This window comes from Aquarana catesbeiana, linkage group LG01 (assembly GCF_042186555.1).
Source record: "Aquarana catesbeiana isolate 2022-GZ linkage group LG01, ASM4218655v1, whole genome shotgun sequence".
In the NCBI taxonomy this organism is placed as follows: domain Eukaryota; kingdom Metazoa; phylum Chordata; class Amphibia; order Anura; family Ranidae; genus Aquarana; species Aquarana catesbeiana.
Window position 1 is genome coordinate 495,870,117 of NC_133324.1, and position 21,267 is coordinate 495,891,383.

At 42.6% G+C, this 21,267-nt stretch overlaps 1 protein-coding gene across 3 annotated transcripts in view; it reads right to left on the reverse strand.

Annotated features, from left to right (window-relative positions):
* Window positions 1-21,267, reverse strand: part of YJEFN3 (YjeF N-terminal domain containing 3) — a 268,133-nt gene that overhangs the window by 60,365 nt on the left and 186,501 nt on the right. For all 3 annotated transcript variants that reach the window (XM_073592292.1, XM_073592283.1, XM_073592303.1), the window contains one exon: window positions 3,532-3,642. In XM_073592292.1, the coding sequence (XP_073448393.1) occupies window positions 3,532-3,642 (111 nt within the window). The remainder of the gene's footprint in view (window positions 1-3,531; window positions 3,643-21,267) is intronic.

A 21,267-nucleotide genomic window follows, 5' to 3' on the forward strand; every position in this document is an offset into this window, starting at 1 on the left:
CAACTCTAGCTCTTACACCCCAGTCCAGAAAGGCTGAAACACGCCTCCAGGAGTTTAATTCTCTCTGACTCCTTCATGAGGCACCAGACCTGAGAAACATACTGGAGTTTATTTACTAAAGCTGGGGAGTGCAATATCAGGCTCATTTCTACATAGAAATCAGATTCCAGGTTTTATTGCCAAAGCTTGATTGAACAAGCTGAAGTTCGAAGCTGATTGGTTACTATGCACAGCTGTACCATATTCTGAGTGCATCCGTTTTAGTAAATGTACCCCACTGTCTTCTTGGTGTGGCCCCACTTGTACGACTCATTTTACACTTTTCTTCTCAATCCAACTTCCTATCCTGACAGCCAATGCTCACTTAATTTTGTACTTTATGTTTAGGAACTTTTACTAAAATCTTCTCAAACGCAGAACTTAATATCTTGCTCATCAAACCAGTCATTTACTTTAGGGGAAAAGTGTTTCTCAACTCTGACTAATGTAGCAGTTTTCCTCCATATGATATTTTTAATAAAGCTTCCCAGAGCACTGGAATTCTCTCTGGACTTTGGAATCCACTGAGCAATCACATGGTAGGCCTCACATATCAGCAACAGCTGCCCTTTCTGCTCGGGAGAACTTTCCACCAATCAGAGAACAGAACCTTCGTTACCATGTTACAATGGAATGTCTAACAAATGAACAGCAATCCACAACCTCATGTAACAGTCATGTAATTTGAACCATTAATACATGTTCTGGAAATGTTTTAGATAGGCAACTCCTATCCTCATATTGATTAGTGGTTTCAAATTAATAACAACTACTGCAGTAGGGAACAGACATAAAAACATACACTCAGCATCTTTCCAAATAACTGTTCTATTTATTTGGCGTAATTATAGTGTTTTATACACATGATTACGTAGGTATCACATTAATATTTCAAATGTACTTTTATGGTAACAAGGGGCGTAACATACGCAGGCTATATTCTAATCAGGACTCGAAAGAATGCAACATGTAATCAAAACATTATTAGTGCCGTGTGCACAATGAGTGCAGTGTGCAATACATAGGCAAACCATACAAAAATAGAATACAGTTATATGCAAGCTCTAACAAGCAGGGCCCTCTAGACCCTCCTGCATTGATTTGTATTGTAAGTGTTACTGTCTGCCCCATGTTGTAAAGTGCTGCGTAAACTGTTGGCGCTATATAAATCCTGTACAATAATAATATACAGAATTTACACATTTCCATTACAATTCATATCCCAGACTTTATGGCATTATGGTGATTCGATTATGCAAATAGAACAGGGTGGTTTTACAAACTTTTACACCTAACATGTTCTTGGGCAATCAACATCTGTCTTGACACAATTCATGGTGATTGGACTAAGGTGACTTAATTACCTGAGGTGACTTAACAAACCCATGTGTGGTTTGTTCTGGTACACATTACAATAGGTTCACATATGTGTGGCTGCGGTGCCCACATACTTAGCATGGGGTCCAGTGCTTCCCTGTTCACCGGTTCAGGTGCCATTCAGGTGGGATTCAGGTCCGCATTTTTGCCTGAATTCGCACCTGAACCGGACCCAAAGACACACAGGACCCTTTTGGAATGTGGACCGCGGCCAAACCGAACCTGTGTGAACTGGCTCCATTGTGAGCCGAGCACAGTCGCATGTCATGGGAATTGGATGCGGAGAAATGTGCATCCAATTTGCACATATGTGAACCTGGCCTTAGGGCCTGGACTTTTGCTGATGGCATTCATTCGTGAGGCTTGTGACATCATTCAGAAAGCAGTGAAAGGTACTTTTGACCAATAGTTTACTTCCTTTGGACTTGCATTTTGGTTGCTTCAAGCTGCTTTTGCACACCTATAGACTAGAATGGCAATGTGATGGCTGATTAAAGCAAGCAGCCCACTGACATAGGTCCTTAGTCGTGTTGCATAGAAATTATGATACACTCAAAACTGAAAACAAAGTGTCCCTGTATATAAATCTGCTTCAACCACAGTTGGCATGCATTATTTACAATAAATTAAATAGAATAATAAAATAAAAACCTTCAAAATGCAATGCCCTCTCAATATATAAGAATGACAAATGTTCTGTAGAAATATACACAGCTAACATAAAGAGGCACTGTCAGTTTATCCTAAATAGGCCAAGTAACAGTGACTGTGAAAAGTTCCAACCCCCCAGATCAGCCAGCACAAAATACCTGATGCATCTGGGTATGGGGGTGCATATGACCAGTCACTAGTCCTGGCTGTCATATGTCATAGGGGGTGACATCACTGCTTCCTAAAAGTGCTACCAAAATTTAACACCAGGGGAACAATTGCTCCAATGGGGATATGACGACAACCCTTTTAAACAATTTGTTACTATAATGTTTTGGTTGCTCTTTTGTTTTAAAAAAATATTTACTGTGAATAGTTTTTTAGAACTGTGCATAACACAGGGATATATACAGGGACACTTTGTTTTCCAGTTTTGATGACAGTGTTTTATTATCTGTGACCCATCAAGATGTTGACTGCTTGAATAATACATTCCATCACTGTACAGTATTGCACACTTCAGCAAAATAAAGGTTTCTACTTGTACGCAGCAGCAATTTCTATCACAGGTACCCAATTCTGTCAGCTGCTGCTAATAAACATATGTGAAAAATAAAAAAATGTTTTTGAAAGTATCATTAGGCATAGCAAAGCATCAGCCATTTAGAAATGCAGGAGTTATTAGCTCCCAAACAGCCACAACACCAGATTGAACAGTGACAGTTCTGACTATACTGCAGTAACAAAGTGGTAAATAATTTAGTAAAGATAATCTGATTAATTGGTGTAGTGCCTTCCATGCACAATACATCATCTCTCAGCTGGGACAAGATTGCGACTGCACCTGCTCCCTAAAACCCCAGGAGTGTTTGTTGGTTATGTTGTGCCAAGCATGGTTGCCCCATGTGTCCAGATAAGCAGCATGTGTCAGACATTAACAATTTTAAAAAATTTGAATTATTTAAATGACAAGACAAAAAAAATGAATGCATTGTAGTTTAGGTAAGATGGATGTGAAAAGAAGAGCAGAGGGTAAAGAAAATATACATGGATTAGAGAGATCATTCTCTTCCTGACAGAATGTGTATCAAATTAAACGCCTTTGTTTAAAGTTTGATTTAGTGTATCCAACAGATTTTGAAGGCGCTCCTGCCTTTCCGTGTATGCTACACTCCATTGCCTGTGTTAAATGCACCTAACAAGGTCCATTATGCCTAAGCAAACATGGTTTAACAGCAACCCCTTTAGCAACAACAAAAGAACATGGAGAGATTGCCTGAGTAAACCAAAGCAGAAAGATGAAAAGCTGTTGAGGCAGCAAACCATTTTTTAAAACTCTATATCCATGTGTATGCATGAGTTCCAATAAGTTAAACTTAGAATGTCAAAATGAAAAATAAAATAGAGAACCTTCATATTTTCACTATATTATACAGATTTTACCAATCCACTCAAATCACTTACATAAGTACGAAGGTTTCGAGCACAGACAAGGCCAATAGCACCATTCTCCTCTGAACCACAGATAATCAAAACCGTTGGTTGCTTCTTAGGAAGAGTTTTCAGTGGGTACACCTGGCAAAAAAGAAAGGAAAAAATTGTTATCTGTGTTAAATACAACAAAGATGTGTTTTTCAGGGAACTTGTGACCTTTTTTGATACCATTCAGTGATCAGCATGTGAAAAGGCTCACTAAAGACCATGTCACATTGGTGATCCTGTCACTGTTGGCAAAATGTTAGAAATTGGATCATTAAAAAGAGCCATTCAACAGCCTCACTGACCAAAATGCTTACTTTAATATTCATTGGATTCTGGGCAAACATTTTCTCCCCCCCCCCCCCCACCCACACACACACACCACTGGCCCCTGCCATGCAATGCAATTTTGCTCTCCATCTGCTCTGAAAGCAGCTAGAATCAAAATCGGTTTACTATAGCATATCAGTCAGCAATTGAGATTGGTTGTCAGAGGATGCAGTATATCATTACCGCATTTTTACTGCTCACTGATTGGTTGCTAGACTTTACTGCACAACCTTATTGCTCACTGATTGGTTGCTAAAGGTTACTGCACATCATTACCACTCACTGATTGACTGACAGCTTCCCCACCCCCCTGCTGGAAGAAGACAATGGCTCCACAGGAGAGATTCCACCATCAACATTGACTGTGTTCACTTGAAGGAAGAGAGGAAAGATCCCGGGTGCCACACATTCATTGAGACCTATGGTAGTATGAGAGAGAAAACCTTAGCCTGGGCTTCTGCCAGGCCACGCCCCAAACGTGTTTCACTCTGCCCCCGGAGCTTAGTCACCCCATGACTAAAACACATTGAAACACATTGGGGGTGTGGCCTGTCGGGATACCAGGCTGAGGTTGTCTTTCTCATACACCATAGGACTCCGTGGATGTGCGGCACCCGGGATCTTTCCTCTCTTCCTTCCAGTGACTACAGGAGCTGGGACGAGCTCCATCTTTAGCTGGCACTCCTGCAGTGGTTGTAGCATCACCCACACTATTCCCCATAGTGATCAAGCCTAAATGGGACACGAAACAAACTGTAGGTCACAACACTGACTATGTTGATGGGGAAATCAAGCGAATTTCTGCCCATGGTTGTAGGAAAGAAAATCACTCTGTCTATGACTGACCTAAGGCTCCCACAACAGTACACCTGCTTGCCCCACAAACTGCAATCACCTCAAAGGCCGGCCGCACCCCCTTGTCGAATCTTGCCCAATCACTGTGAGCCTTGCAGCAGGCTCTGCCTCAGGGATCAGTACTCCAGTGGGAGCCACTTGATCACTGCTGGGGGAGGAGGTGGGAGGGATCTGTCCCTGGCATGTTCTGCAGCGGGCCCCTTTCCTGCCATCTGGGGCACCCACAGTGGCAGAATACCAGGGCCAGATCACAAATATGACCTTTGTGAATCTGGGAGTTCCACCACTGGTACCGCAGCTATAAGGTAGCTGGTTAGGTAGTTCCTAATGGCTCATTCCCTAGTGGTGGTAGCAAGTAGTGGCTGCAAAATCCTCCTGCCAGATCTAGAGACACAGCAGCAGTGGCCCCTTCAATCAGGTGTCCCGGGTTGCCCGTGACTACTACAGTAAGCAGTGCAGCAAGGTCTATATCCTGTCAGTGGCTCAGCAACATGGCCCTCTCGCTCTTGCAGTCTTCCTCACATGGTACTTGCTTGGTGGTTTTTCAGCAGCTCAGTCTCTCTCTGGAGGGAACTGTACCACATGTTCCTCTCACTAACTCCCCTAGAACACTGCACTGTCCTGGTGAATTTTTGCCCCGGGCAAATGTTGCTCCCTACTCCTTTAGAAGTAGGGTATAGTTCAGGCACCATGGACTTCAGTGAACAGTCCATGCCTTGGAACTACATGTCCCATAATGCCCCTTGAGTCTCCTTTGATTGGCTGCTTGTTCTGCTTAGCCAGAGGGAGAGGGAAGAAAAAGCAGTGATTAGACAGAAATGGCTGCTGACGGGGGAGGGGGGTGAGCGGGTTGTGAGTACACAGACAACCCGCAGCTGCACCTCTCCTCTGTCATAGCACAACCAACCTGAGACCTGTAGTGGCCTGTGCAGCGCTGGGAGGGGAGATCGCACAGCTACACTGATGACAGGGAGGCCACGCGCATGCCACTGTAGTTAGGAGCAGCCCAAGATATTAAGTCTATGGTGGGCTCAAGGGGCAGCTGCTTTGAGCCCCACAAAAATGACTGAGCCCAGCACAGCTGTGCCTTTTGACCCACCTTAAAGATGGCCCTGGTAACAGTGACCTGGTAGCTTCTATACCTGGATGTGTATTTTCTGCAATGTATAAAATATATAAAAGTGCCCCCACTGCTTGTCTGTACTGTTGTTTTTAGGTAGATGATGTTCTTCACCTTCAAACGTTAGCTAAGCTATTTCTAGCATGCTTACACTTTTGCTTGTTGTAAAGGATTAAAATAATAAACATGTTATACTTACCTGCTGTGTGCAATGGTATTGCACAGAGCAGCCCCAATTTTCCTCTTCTGTGAATGAATGAATGAATGAATGAATGAATGAATGAATGAATGATTTGTATAGCGCTGCAAATGCGAACTGAATCGCCTCAAGGCGCTAGATCTGTCCTGTGTTGTCCAGCTTCTTAGAAGAGGTAGGTCTTGAGTTTCTTCCTGAAGGCCTGATGGTTTTCTTCCATGCGAATGTGAGTAGGTAGAGCGTTTCATAGCCGTGGTCCTTGGACTGCGAATCTTCGTTCTCCCTTTGTTTTGTAGCGGGTTTTTGGAATAAGGAGGAGGTTTTGGTTAGAAGATCAAAGACTGCGATTGGGTGTGTAGTGCTCTATTTTCTCGCATAGGTATTGAGGAGCGTTTCCTTGTATACATTTGTGGGTGAGGCAGAGGGCCTTGAAGGTGATTCGATTCTTTACGGTCAGCCAATGTAGGCTCCACAGGGAAGGGGAGATGGATTCCCAGGGTTGTTTTCCTGTTAACAGTCTTGCCGCCGTATTTTGGATGAGTTGCAAGCACGTAAGCTGATATTGGGGTTGTCCTATGTAGAGGGAGTTTGCGTAGTCGAGTCTGGAATTGATGATTGTTCCTACTACTGCTGCTTTGTCCTCTTCTGGGACGAAGGGGATGAGTCTATGTAGCAGGCGGAGGAGATGGTGAGATCCGCTGACTACTGATCCTATTTGTGCATCCATTGACATTTCTAAGTCAAAAATTACTCCGAGACTCTTGGCTTTGGTGCTTGGAGAGATGGTCTGTCCAAAGATGGTGGGCGGTGTCCATGGGGTCCTAGTTTTGGAATTTTGGTTTGCGTGTAGGAGAAGAAGCTCTGTTTTTGATCCGTTGAGTTTAAGAGAGCTAGTGGTCATCCAGTCGTCTATCAAAGTGAGGCATTTTTCTAGTTGCTGATGATGGTCTTTTTCTCTGGTGATGCGAAGGTAGAGTTGGGTATCATCAGCGTATGAGTGGAAGCAGAGGTCCGATTTTCTGATGATTTTGAGGAGTGGGCGGATGTAGATGTTGAAGAGCACTGGTGACAAGGGTGAACCTTGAGGGACTCCACAAGAGATTGCGCGGGTTTCAGAGGTGAAAGCTCCTAGTTTCACTGTCTTCTGTGGTCCCCTACTAGTGCTCTCAGTTCTTCCTCTTCTCTGTGTGCCCCCATAGCATAGCAAGTCGCTTACTTTGGAAGTACATCTGCGAGATCGTGCCCGTGCCGGGCAGTGTGCCTCTATAGATACACACAGCACAGCTCACGTCTGCCTCCCTTCTCCCTCGTCACAAGATTTAATTGACAGCAGCAGAAACCAATGGCTCCTGCTGCTGCCTCTGTGTCCTGTAAGTTAAAGAACAGAGACCAGTGCCACTGGAAACAGGCACAGCACTGGATCAAGATATAACTCAGAAAAGTATATAGGGAGGTAAGGGAGGCAATACTTCCGCTGGAGAATTTTTTACTTTAATGCAGGGAATGCATTAAAGTAAGAAATGCCTTGGTTTTAGAACCACTTTAAGTATCGCACACATTTTAGAACTTTGATTTAGCAGGAAGCTTCCATTTAGCTCACGCTGTATTTGAATACTTAGGTAGATCTATGTCTGTATTCTAGCATTGCAACTTCCTAATCCACTTTGTGAGCAATAATCAAATCATCAATGCTAGAATACAGACATAGATAAGCTTTACTTTTTGTTAACCCTTTCTTCTAACAAGGCTCTAATAAAAGGAACAGAAAATCACTGAATCTGAAATTAGTGTCAGTGATTTATGTGTATTCTGGGAAAAGGAGGAAGTATAAAGAGGTCTATGATGCCACTTTTGCTCCAGTTGCAAAGCAAACTTTCCCCAACTGTATATGATTAGAAAAAAGGAAGGGGATGCCCCAAGGGGATGGTGTGGGTAAAAGGGTAGACAGGATATTGGCAACAGAATCATAGAAGATAAATATAAAAATATACATTTTATTGGATAAATATATACAAAATAGAATAGAATATACAATAAACATCTAAAATCATGAAATTGAAATACATTTACAATAGAAATCAGCAGCTAATTGGATGTTGAGAGCACACAACATTACTAGACTGGAAGTCGATTGAATATGGTGGTCACAACAAGTCCCAACATCTTTCTGAAACAGAGAAAAGCCAAAAGGCTAAACAGACTCTGTATTCATTTCCTTCTTCAGGGGTTAGATGGAAGCATGCTGGTAACATTAAGACATATATTCCTAGACAGTGTTGCACAGCATTATTCGGATAGATGGTCCCTCACGCCTCAGACGGAAGGCTAAAATCGCATGGCAATATTCAGCAGATGAAAGCATAAAGGCATTGTATACTTTTAAAGGATTTTGGAAGATTCCCAGAGCACAAATAGTGGGTGGTTGAGGATGATGTTTTCCCAGTGGGAGCGGCAAATCAGGGTACACAAGGACGCCCTCAAACGGGCAAACCAACAAGTGCCTTAGACAACCGTTTAATAGCTAAATGTCTGCAATTGCATGGATACCAAGGGCGACAATTTTGAAAAAAGCACAATAACTTTACTTTTGCTATAATAAATATCCCAATTTTTTTTTTTTTTTTAAACTAATTTTTTCCTCAGTTTAGGCCGATGTGTATTCTTCTACATATTTTTGGTAAAAAAAATCGCAATAATATTGATTGGTTCGCGCAAAAGTTATAGCGTCTACAAAATAGGGGCTAGATTTATGGCATTTTTATTATTTTTTTTTTTACTTGTGTAATGGCGGTGATCTGCGATTTTTTATCGGGACTGCGATATTGCGGTGGAAAATTTGGACACTTTTGACACATTTGTGGGACTACTGACAATTATATAGCAATCAGTGCTATAATAATGCTGTATACTGTATACTGAATACTGTATAAATGTCACTGGCAGGGAAGGGGTTAACACTAGGGGGCGATCAAGGGGTTAACTGTGTTCCTTGGGAAGTGTTCTAACTGTGGGGGGATGGGACTGACTAGGGGAGGAGAGAGGTCGGTGTTCATACTTAGTATGAACACACAATCTCTCTCCTCTCCCCTGAGAGAACCGGGATTTATGTGTTTAGACACACAGATTGTTAGAGCGAGAGCAATAATTCTAGCCCTAGACCTCCTCTGTAACTCAAAACATGCAACCTGTAGAATTTTTTAAACGTCGCCTATGGAGATTTTTAAGGGTAAAAGTTTGACGCCATTCCATGAGCAGGAGCAATTTTGAAGTGCGACATGTTGGGTATCAATTTACTCGGCGTAACATTATCCTTCACAATATAAAAAAAAAAATGGGCTGCCTTTACTGTTGTCTTATTTTTTTATTCAAAAAAATGAATTTTTTCCAAAAACAGTGCGCTTGTAAGACCGCTGCGGAAATACGGTGTGACAAAAAGTATTGCAATGACCGCCATTTTATTCTCTAGGGTGTTAGAAAAAAAATGTATAATGTTTGGGGGTTCTAAGTAATTTTCTTGCAAAAAAACTTGTTTTTAACTTGTAAACACCGAGTCTGAAAAAAGGGCCTGGTCTTTAAGTGGTTAAGTGGGCAAACTTACAAAATCTGCAGGGGATCAAATCATTATTTTCCCCACTGTATATTTATATGACCACAAGGGAATAAATGCAGGAGGTGAGGGGCAGAAAGGAGAGGAGATCGGCTCAGAGCACAGACTACAGAAATGACAGGGAGGGAGGGGGAGATGCAGAGACGATGCAGGATGATAGAGGCACGAAAAATTAACCAAGCTATCATGGATCAGCAGCCATGATTAGCGTGGTCAGTACACTTAGTGGAACACAGGAACAGGCAGGATCAACCAGGTATTGTAGAACATATATTGGGTCAAATGACGCTGCAAAAGCACTGTGCTATAGATCATACTTTAAAGAAACAAGAGCATTTTTGGTTGTATGTAACAGTGGAGCGAATACCTATGCTGTATACTGCTTGATGTAATATGACATACTTGGATATTTGTACCTATTGTATGTGTATGCCTAATGCAAATTTATTGCTAAAGCATTTTTGTTATGTGTTGTGCTTACTACTCTATATATTTACCCCATGGGTAGATTATCCTTCATTTTATTGAGTTTTGCAATACATGGACACATAAAATGTGTTAAAAAACAGACCGGGGGGTGTAGAAGGTGGCCAGGCTATGATGGCGATACTACTGCATTCGGCTCAATACTTTAAAGGACTGACTGCTATCAAATAAACAAAGCTCAGAAATACCGCCACTCTCTGGTATGACAGATTCTCAACACAGCCAGGGCCTATATCCAGGTAAAGTAGAAAACTTCATCTCCTCCCCTAGTGAGTCAATGGGTCAGTGAAAAATATTATGAACTTGGAAAACCTCACTGCATCTTTGAACAAACAAAAGGCTCGAATTCACAAGACGTGGTTTTACTGGACTTAGTTTTCCCTCTCCAAGAAATACACAGAACTCCTCGAATCTAGTTCTGCATAAGCAGAGGAAGTGTGGACCAGAGGGAAGTTGACATAGACCAACCACATGACCTCATTGTTCTCCAGGTCTCCTATAATATGCTGGCAGCTTAGCTGATTGTGGTCCTATTCTGAGCAAATTCTCTAGTTCTGCCGTTGGCACTTATAACTTGTTTAGAGTAACCTTTTATGATACTACCACTTCTTGTTGTGTATTTCAATTGTTAACGTAGACTCAATTGCGTTGGTCTGGATGACTTAATTAATTAATGACTTAATCCATGTTCTCATGATAAATGCTTAGTGGCCCCTGCTCAGGCTAACAAGGTCTGATGAGGTAAAAACAGCCTCAGCTTGATTCATCCAAGCCATGCCCCCATGCAATGGCTTGGATAAATTGAGCTGAGGCTGCTTTCACTTGCTGCACACCTCATGGGCCGAGTGAGGTGCACAGCGGCTGGGCTATCTCTTCCTACGTCTACACCATGTTCTTAATGGTTGCAATAAATAATAAATTAAAATTAAAGTAAACACAGCTCCATCCTCAGATCCCATTAGAGATCCTGACTTAGCAGGCATTTTAAAGGGATTTTAAACACAGTTTTAGAAAGACCTGCCACTGCTGAATTCTGCCTTGAAAGAGTCCATAGCACACTGCATCCACCTTGCCTACCAGAAAAAAGCCATAAGATGCTTTCTATTGTCTACATGTTTATGAAATGAAGGAATTAATTCTCTCACCACCTATCCAGACATGGCAAGAGGTGGGAAATACTTTGCATTCAAGGGACACACTTTAAGATGTCTGTTCCACCTGGACTCTTTTCTCCCAGATGCCCTACCTGTTTTATTTTTGCTAACACTGCTTGATGGAAAAAACTTGTGGTATAGCAGTAAGACCTCATTACTCTCTTCCGTTTGTATTAGACAGAGAATTGTCAGATGCTGAGGGATGATTTGATTTCCTTTGACAGCAAAGTGGACAGTTTCCCCCTAACCACAAACTTCCTGGTGCAAATTATATTCTAAATCAAACAGTTATTAGGTTAATTAAATGCAGCTGATTTCTACTTCCTGGTTTAGTGAGGCACTGGTGTCTCACAGATGTCCCCTAGGAAGGCCACATCACCAGTGCCTTTTTGCAAGATCTTAGGGTAAAGGGCTTTTTTGTCATTAAAGTTCATAAAACTATGGCTTCAGCATCATGAGTAATGCCACTTATGTCTCCGTAGGCATGGCAACATATAACAATTAAAAATTGCATCACATTTCATAAGGTGCATGTGCAAGGTCTGACAAAAATGAAGAAACCGGTCACCAATGATGTCTACTATTCAAGATGGCAGAGGAGAAGGACAAGAGGAGCATTAGCATATGGCATCAAAGAATCTACGAAGGAAAGAATCTATAATTAGATTTATAATTAATTTAATTATAATTAATTTGTTTATTTTGGTATAGTAAGCACAGTGATGATGGCAGGTTCTTATGAGGGGAATGGCAGTCTGCTTTAAAGGAAAAATAAGAGGAATGAAAATAACTATAGCAAATATACAGTGGGGACGGAAAGTATTCAGACCCCCTTAAGTTTTTCACTCTTTGTTATATTGCAGTCATTTGCTAAAATCATTTAAGTTCATTTTTTTTCCTCATTAATGTACACACAGCACCCCATATTGACAGAAAAACACAGAATTGTTGACATTTTTGCAGATTTATGAAAAAAGAAAAACTGAAATATCACATGGTCCTAAGTATTCAGACCCTTTGCTCAGTATTTAGTTGAAGCACCCTTTTGATCTAATACAGCCATGAGTCTTTTTGGGAAAGATGCAACAAGTTTTTCATACCTGGATTTGGGGATCCTCTGCCATTCCTCCTTGCAGATCCTCTTCAGTTCTGTCAGGTTGGATGGCAAACATTGGTGGACAGCCATTTTTAGGTCTCTCCAGAGATGCTCAATTGGGTTTAAGTCAGGGCTCTGGCTGGGCCATTCAAGAACAGTCACGGAGTTGTTGTGAAGCCACTCCTTTGTTATTTTAGCTGTGTGCTTAGGGTCATTGTCTTGTTGGAAGGTAAACCTTCGGCCCAGTCCGAGGTCCTGAGCACTCTGGAGAAGGTTTTCGTCCAGGATATCCCTGTACTTGGCCGCATTCATCTTTCCCTCGATTGCAACCAGTCATCCTGTCCCTGCAGCTGAAAAACACGCCCACAGCATTATGCTGCCACCACCATGCTTCACTGTTGGGACTGTATTGGACAGGGGATGAGCAGTGCCTGGTTTTCTCCACACATACCGCTTAGAATTAAGGGCCAAAAAGTTTTATCTAGGTCTCATCAGACCAAAGAATCTTATTTCTCACCATCTTGGAGTCATTCAGGTGTTTTTTAGCAAACTCCATGCAGGCTTTCATGTGTCTTGCACTGAGGAGAAGCTTATGTCGGGCCACTCTGCCATAAAGCCCCGACTGGTGGAGGGCTTTCAGTGATGGTTGACTTTCTACAACATTCTCCCATCTCCCGACTGCATCTCTGGAGCTCAGCCACAGTGATCTTTGGGTTCTTCTTTACCTCTCTCCCCAAGGCTTTTCTCCCCTGATAGCTCAGTTTGGCCAGATGGCCAGCTGTAGGCAGGGTTCTGGTCGTCCCAAATGTCTTCCATTTAAGGATTATGGAGGCCACTGTGCTCTTAGGAACCTTAAGTGCAGCAGAAATTTTTTTGTAACCTTGACCAGATCTGTGCCTTGCTACAATTCTGTCTCTGAGCTCTTCAGGCAGTTCCTTTTGACCTCATGATTCTCATTTGCTCTGACATGCACTGTGAGCTGTAAGGTCTTATATAGACAGGTGTGTAGTTTTCCTAATCAAGTCCAATCAGTATAATCAAACACAGCTGCACTCAAATGAAGGTGTAGAACCATGTCAAGGATGATCAGAAGAAATGGACAGCACCTGAGTTAAATATATGAGTGTCACAGCAAAGGGTACCTCAGGCAGGAAGCTCGGGAGCTGGGAGGGAGACTCTCTTTACACAGTGATAGAGAGGTGTCCTGGAACAGGAACTGGAAGAGACCGTTGGGAGCATGGGGTACCACAAAGGGGATGGTGGTTACCACAGGTGAGGATGGTTACCTTTAATAGCCATTCAAACACCTTTGTGTCAACTTGTGTGCATGTTATCAGGCCAAAATCACCAGGATATGTAAACTTTTGATCAGGGTCATTTGGGTGGTTTCTGTTGCCATTATGATTTAAAACGAGTAAACACAGTTGATTTATAATAAATGGCTTCAACCAAACACTAACCATGAGTGAAAGAAAAGTTTTTGTGTTATCATTCATATTCTCTGAAAAATGGACAAGAAATCATAAATTCTGCCAAGGTATGTAAACTTATGAGCACAACTGTGTATATATATCTATATATCTATAGATATATATATATATATCTCTATCTATCTATATCTATATATATATATATATATATATATATATATATATATATATATATATATAAATTAATTATACAGACTGCGCTATATACTCTGAACTGCAATATATATACTATACGGACTGTACAATATACTCTGAACTGTATTATATATACTATACAGACTGCACTATATACTCTGAACTGTATTATATATATATTACACTAACTGCACTATATACTCTGAACTGTTTTATATATATATACTACACTGACTGCACACTACACTACACTACCTGCCTAATCTCCATTCAGTATATACGGATGCCGTGTAAGCAACAGCCTTATATAGTGTGGGGTGTTAGCCTCTGAGCGATGATTGGCCAAAGGCACCCTGCCTTTGGCCAATCATATCTTTGACAGCAGATCACGCTGTGATTGGCCAAAGAATGCAGGTTAGGTGCATGCTTTGGCCAATCAGCAGCCGTCAATGCACTGCAATCTCACAGTGCATTATGGGGCACTCCGCGGTGCTCGAATTTGCTTGAATGTATATCTGCTCTCTTCATCTTTATATACTGTTTAAAAATGCACGTCCTGTTAGAATTTTCTCTTCCTGATTCACCTGTGGGTGTGAATCCTTGCCATACAATGTGAGACAGCTGATTGGAGGAAAGGCACACCCCCCCTCCCCACACATGCAGAGCTTGCCTGTGACTAGTTCAGCTTTGTGCTAATCTATTTATAGCCCCCTCCCTGACACAAACTTCAGGCTCCAGTCTCAGAGCCCTTGTCAGGAGTTATCAGGCTGAAAACAGAAGAACGGAGCAGGAGACAGCTAGGGGACATAGTGCTTTGAAGAGAGATAAGAAAACTCTGCAGGTATATGTGCCCAGCTCAAATTTCATGAATCGGGTTTACATCCGCTTTAAAGCTCTTGATTTTGCAATACATTGGCCTTGACATAAACATACACCCAAGGATTATGGCCTTTTACGAACACCCTACAGCTACATAGAATGAATGGGCTTACATAACCTCAGCAGCAGTTAAGATTTGCCCCTCTGCTATTTATTATGTCCCTTGAGCCCATCCCAGCCACAATACTCAAAAAAAAAAATAGTAAGCATGTGGATAGAACAAACTGTCCAAAAACTGTTCACCCGTGTTTTAACCCAAAATTAACTCTCCCATACTAAAGCACTGATTCAATAAACTCGGCCTCTCAAATTTCAAAATCAAGTTAATTCTGACAATTTAACATCAGGCTCTCCCCCACAATCACAGTTCTCATTTGCCTGGCGAGAACAAACATTTAAATACTTAGGCATTGACAGCCCAATACAAAGATCTTTTTAGACATAACTTCCAACAACCCTTACAACCAGATTGTAAGCGACCTGCGCAGATGAAATAACCCTAAATTCTTTTGTTCTGGTTGCACTGGACTCATCAAAATGAATTTATTACATTGTATTTTGTTTATTCAGTTGATACCAATTTCACATTGCACAAGCTTGATCAGATCCCTAAAATTCCAAGTTCATTGATTTTATCTTGTCACATAAAAAAGCCCCAAATCCAACTCCAAGTCCTAACCAGAACTAAAAGCAATAGATGCATGAGCTTCTGAGTCATTTGAAAATACTAATGCCCCGTACACACGATCGAACGTTGATCGGACATTCCGACAACAAAATCCATGGATTTTTTCCGACGGATGTTGGCTCAAACTTGTTTTGCGTACACACGGTCACATAAAGTTGTCGGAATTTCCGATCGCCAATAACGCGATGACGTACACCACGTACGACGTGACTAGAAAAGGCCAGTTCAGAACCAAGCGCGGCGCCCTTTGGGCTCCTTTTGCTAATCTCGTGTTAGTAAAAGCTTGGTGAGAGACGATTCGCGCTTTTTCAGACTCGTGGTTTTCAGATCGTTTTCTTCTGTTCATTTTGTGCTTGTGGATTTGTATCTGCTCTTCAGTGCGTGCAGCGAGTAACATTGACTTGTCATTGTGTTCTTGTTTGTTCGTTACTGTTTTTCAGGTCGCTCTTCACAGGCCTTGCTGTTCTTTAGTGCGTTCTGTTACTTCGTTCTGAGCAGCCGACCGTTTTCTAGCCATGTTGCGTATACGTACTCCTCGTAGAGTTCGTGCTGTGAGGGGGCTTGGTGTTGGGGTCCTGACCTCGACACAAGTCCAGTCCATGAACAGGGTGGGGAGGAGTTCATGAACCAAGAATTGGTTGCTTCAGCGTGACCAGTTCTCTCATATGCCTTTGCTCCGTGAGATCCGTGAGAATAATCCTGATGATTTCAGGAACTTTCTCCGGATGACGGACCCCGTGTTTCCCCGTTTGTTGGCTTTGCTGACCCCTTATATTAGCAGGCAGGATACCTGCATGAGGCAAGCCACCACTTTGGAGCAGAGGCTCGTCGCCACCCTGCGGTACTTGGCGACAGGGAGAAGCCTGCAGGACTTGAAGTTCTGGACAGGCATCTCCCCCCAGGCTCTGGGGATCATTATCCCAGAGACCTGTTCTGCCATCATTCAGGTCCTGCAGAAGGAGTATATTAAGGTAAGATTTTTATCCTTTAATATCACATTTTATTGTATATAATGTTTGATAATATATTTTATTTCTTTCCTCATTCCCTAATTACCATGATTGTAATATGCTGTGAATGTCCCCTTTGTCCTCATGCATGCTGGATTTTTATGTAATTATTATTTTGCTCCTTCATACATATTTGCCTTCACTTACCTCCCCAGCATGGTCTACTGCCCCTATATTCACCTCATGTAGTCACTTAACAATGTATTTTGTCAGCTCCATAGTAGTGCTTTACCCCAAACACACCCTAAAATTTAAGGAAATGTGATTGGCGCTTAAAATTCATGGGGAGTTCCAGAGGCTTTTTTTGGGGTCCCGAAATCATTTGGAACCCTCCCCCCCAACTGCTAAGTCAGCTGATACCAATTCTCTATCTATCCTCAATCATCTATCTGCTGACTTTGCCAAACCCATACACACTATACCCACCTCTTTAGTGGTCAGATTTATGGATGAATTCCCCAAAGCATGTAGTGCAAGGGCCTGCCTGAATACTTTCAAATGGTACTGTTTCAAGTTTGTGTATACTATTATTATCTTGCTAGCTAATAGAAGAATGTCCAAATGTGCTAAAATGTGTACAGTGTGTATTTATATCTTTGTATTATGACACTTCTTACCTGTCCAGTGGGCTGTCAATAGTGTAACTAAGGAGGGGCTGGCCAAAGTAATACCCATTATTTAGGCATTCATCTCTCAATGAAGTGGAGAGGGTTACCTGTCCCAGAGTCCCCCCCTATAATGTTAGAAATGGCCCAGGAGGGGGAATCTGATAGTTGGACCTTATACATTGGTTTTTAAAAATTTCGTCTAATAAATGTTATCTTGATGTTGGCCAACAATGTTTGTGTCTAATCTGCTTTCCCTGTTTATGTGCACAAAGACTAATTTTTTTTTGGTTTTGACTCCACAGTTTCCTTCCACGCCACAGGAATGGCAGACTGTGGCCTCCCACTTTGCCCAGTGGTGGGACTTTCCTAACTGCGGAGGGGCAATTGATGGGAAACACGTCCACATCATCCCACCACCCAACTCGGGGTCATACTATTATAATTATAAGGGGTTCAATAGTATTGTGATGTTGGCGGTGGTGTCGGCTACTTATGAATTTATGTATGTGGACGTGGGGAAGAATGGCCGGATGTCCGATGGTGGAGTCATCGCCCAGACGGAGTTCTACAGGCGTCTCCAGAATGGCAGCTTGGACTTGCCACCTCCAGAAGACAACGTGTAAGGACTCCCATTCGTCTTCGTTGCGGATGAAGCTTTTGCGCTGGGGGACCATCTTATGCGGCCATTCCCTATGAGGACCCTCACCCCGGACCAGAGGGTTTTTAATTACCGCTGGCCAGAGCCAGAAGAGTGGTGGAGAACACGTTTGGAATCAAGGCCAGCCGGTTCCGCCTATTTCTTGCACCCATACATATGGCGGAGTACAAACTGAATCACATCATCCTGGCGTGCTGTGTTCTACACAATTTTTTACGGCAACATTCTGCCAACTATGCTGGCTCAGTTGGGCCTGAAGCCGGAATTCAACATGAATCAACCCTGACGGCGCTTGAAAGTGGCCGTCCTGGCTTGCCCCCCCTGAGTGCCCTGATGTCCGGCTAAGATACCTTTAATTCTTTGTGGGTAGGGGGCTATCAATACGCCAGACAATATGTAAAACCTTTTTAAAATAAAAAAAAAGAACTCAAATCTTTGGTGACATTTACTGCTTGTGTTTTTTTTAGCTGACCCTGACAGAAATGTGGTGAGTCCTGAAAATGGCGTGATTGTGTAACATTACAAAGCACTGTTGGGTGTTATTTACTAAAGGCAAAGGCACTTTGCACTACAAGTGCACTTGAAACTGCACTGAAACTGCACTTGTAGTGCAAAGTGTATTTTCCCTTAGGAAATAATCCCCGTTGTCACAGAAAACAACAATTAGAGCACCACAAAAGTGTTGGAGCGTTGAGACAATAATCCACACAATCTTGATTAAGACTCTTTTTAATAACAGCACAATCACATGTGCATTTCCACAAGGTTTTTAAAACAAACCAACATGTTTGTTGTTTAACAATTTTTGGGGTCACATTAGAAAAAGTAGAAATGTCCATTTAAGATAAAACAGGCATGTGTAAAACCAACAAGAAATACACAATTTTAGAACTTACAAAGTTCACATTTGGTAGAACTTGAAGGCAATATCAGACATGAGTATTTACAAACTGTGTTTGATATTGTGTTCAGATGGGGTGAAGTCACCCTAGGAAAAGCCAAATTTGGAAGATGCACACAAATTTCCAAATTTCAACATGTGCTAGCTGCCATCACGGGGGATCAAGGGACGTGTTTTGGGGGTGCAACCCCTTCCTCACAGCTACTCTATTATTAAGGAAGGGGTTGCACCCCCAAAACGCGTCCATTGATCTCCCGTGATGGCAGATAGCACATGTTGGCACACTGTGTGCCTCTTCCAAATTTGGCTTTGCTACAAATTGACATAAAAAATACAAAAAAATTTGGCACAACAAAAACCCAAGGCATTTTGAGGGGTTTTAAACTCTCCCTAAAAAATCAATGATGTTCTTCATTTTTTGCTGAACATCATTGATGCTTTTCACAATGTTTTCCAAGTCCCTATTACACCCCATGATCTCCCCGATCAGGATCTGGGCACTTTCACTGGTGAAAGGATCTGGATCCACAACATCACGATCCCCTAAAAAGATAGAAACAAAAAAACACCATGTATTAGAAATATGGCGGCATCCATCTCTTACCTGAGCCTGTGGTCGCAGACACTCACCTGTTGTGGTGACTAGTTCCACCACGTCTTCCTCCTCCTGCTCTGCTGGTCTTCGGTGGATTTCCCCTTCTTCCAGAGGTGGGGGGTCTGTGATCTCCTCGGATGAGGGGTGTCCTCCGAGTCTTTTCTCCCCTATGTAAAAAAAAAGGTATACTTAGCACACAGATATTTGATGGCAGAAATAGGAATATGAAACATTGTTTGGAAGTGGGGTACAATTGCTTGTTTTGGCAGAGTTCCAAGATGTGGCATTTTTCTTGTCCTTTGTCAAGCTTGCATACTTACCTGTCTTGTACAAGCTTCACAGATAGAGACGCCCCTATAGTATACACTGGAGCACCTGTGTGGCCCCCCTAATAAAAAGGGTGTTCTTGTGTCCCACACTAGTGCTCCAGCGTCCAGATGTGTAAACTGCTGCTGAGTGTCCTCTCCTTACACAGAATGTAGTTGGCATTTCATTCTAGTAACAAACCCATCTACACAACCCAATTCTTTTCACACAAGTAGGCCCTAAAAAATGCTGGCAAATGCATATGGCCAAACGAACTATGTTTGATACGAACGAATAATGTGCCCATGAACATGAAAGTTGCCTTTTGAAACTGGATAACAGTTAATAAAAGCACATGGAGCAGCACGAACGTAATAAACATAAAGAATAGGAACACAGCACAACTATTTACTTTTTTGCAGCACTCTCCGGATCTGTCTGTACTGCTCATGCTCTCTTAATTTGAGGTCCGACCACCGCTTCCTGAGCTGATCTTTCGATCGTCGTACCCCGAAATTCCGGTGCAGGCTCTTGACCACTTTCGCCATGATCTTGGCCTTTCTGACATTGGGGTTGGGGTAAGGCCCATACTTCCCGTCATAGTCGGCCTTCTTCAGGATGTCGACCATCTCCAACATCTCCCAAAAAGGACATATTTGATACCTTAAATCTTCTCCTTCTGGATCCAGACGTTTCAGGCTCCGGGCTTTCCTCCCCCTCCTCCTCGTTGCTATAATTAGCACGCACCTGCTGTGTCTCCACCATGTGCTCTTCCCCCACTGTGCCGAACAAAAAGGGGCGGGGAATAGACTAGAAAGAATGTCAGGGGCGGGCGGAGTTACACGCATGCGCAGTGTGTATAAAGCGTAACACGCGTGCGTAGTACGTATGATCTGTGAGCGGAGGAAGGAGTATCGGAGGCGCCGATTGTGAGAACAAAGGTAAGATCTAAACTTGGGCCTATACTGCTTCTAGATTGAGGCCTATATTGTAACAAGATTAGGAGAGTTTTGCCTGACATTAGGGTTTGTCTCGTGTTGTGTCTTGCAGATAAAATGGATTGCTTCAATGACCAAAACTTCCTCCCCCTGTTCATAGATAAATACAGGGAGCTGCCCTGTCTGTGACAGGTGAAACATCCACATTATAATCCTAAACAAAAGAGGCAGGCAGCGCTGGAGAAACTGCTGGAGTTGGTGAAGCCGGTGGTCCCCATGGCAGCCATCCCCTATTTAAAAACCAAAATTGGTGGCCTGAGGAGCACTTATCTAAGGGAGCGCAAGAAGGTCACGGATTCCCAGAGATCCGGAGCAGCAGCAGATGACATTTATGTCCCCAGACTGTGGTACTATGAGAGACTGCGATGTCAGACCAGACGTGAGTCAGGGAATACCTCTCAACCCTTCCTTCCACTCTTCCTTCCACCCACCCCAGCTGAGGCTTCCGATGTCCAACCTGGGACTTCCAGCCAGGAAGAAGTGTAGGAGCCCAGATGGAGTCAGGTATAGCATTGTTCTACAGATTTCTGGACAATAAATAAATGATGTTTACTAGATGTTATTATTGATCACTAATTGCTGATTTAAGAAAGTGTTTTACATATCAAT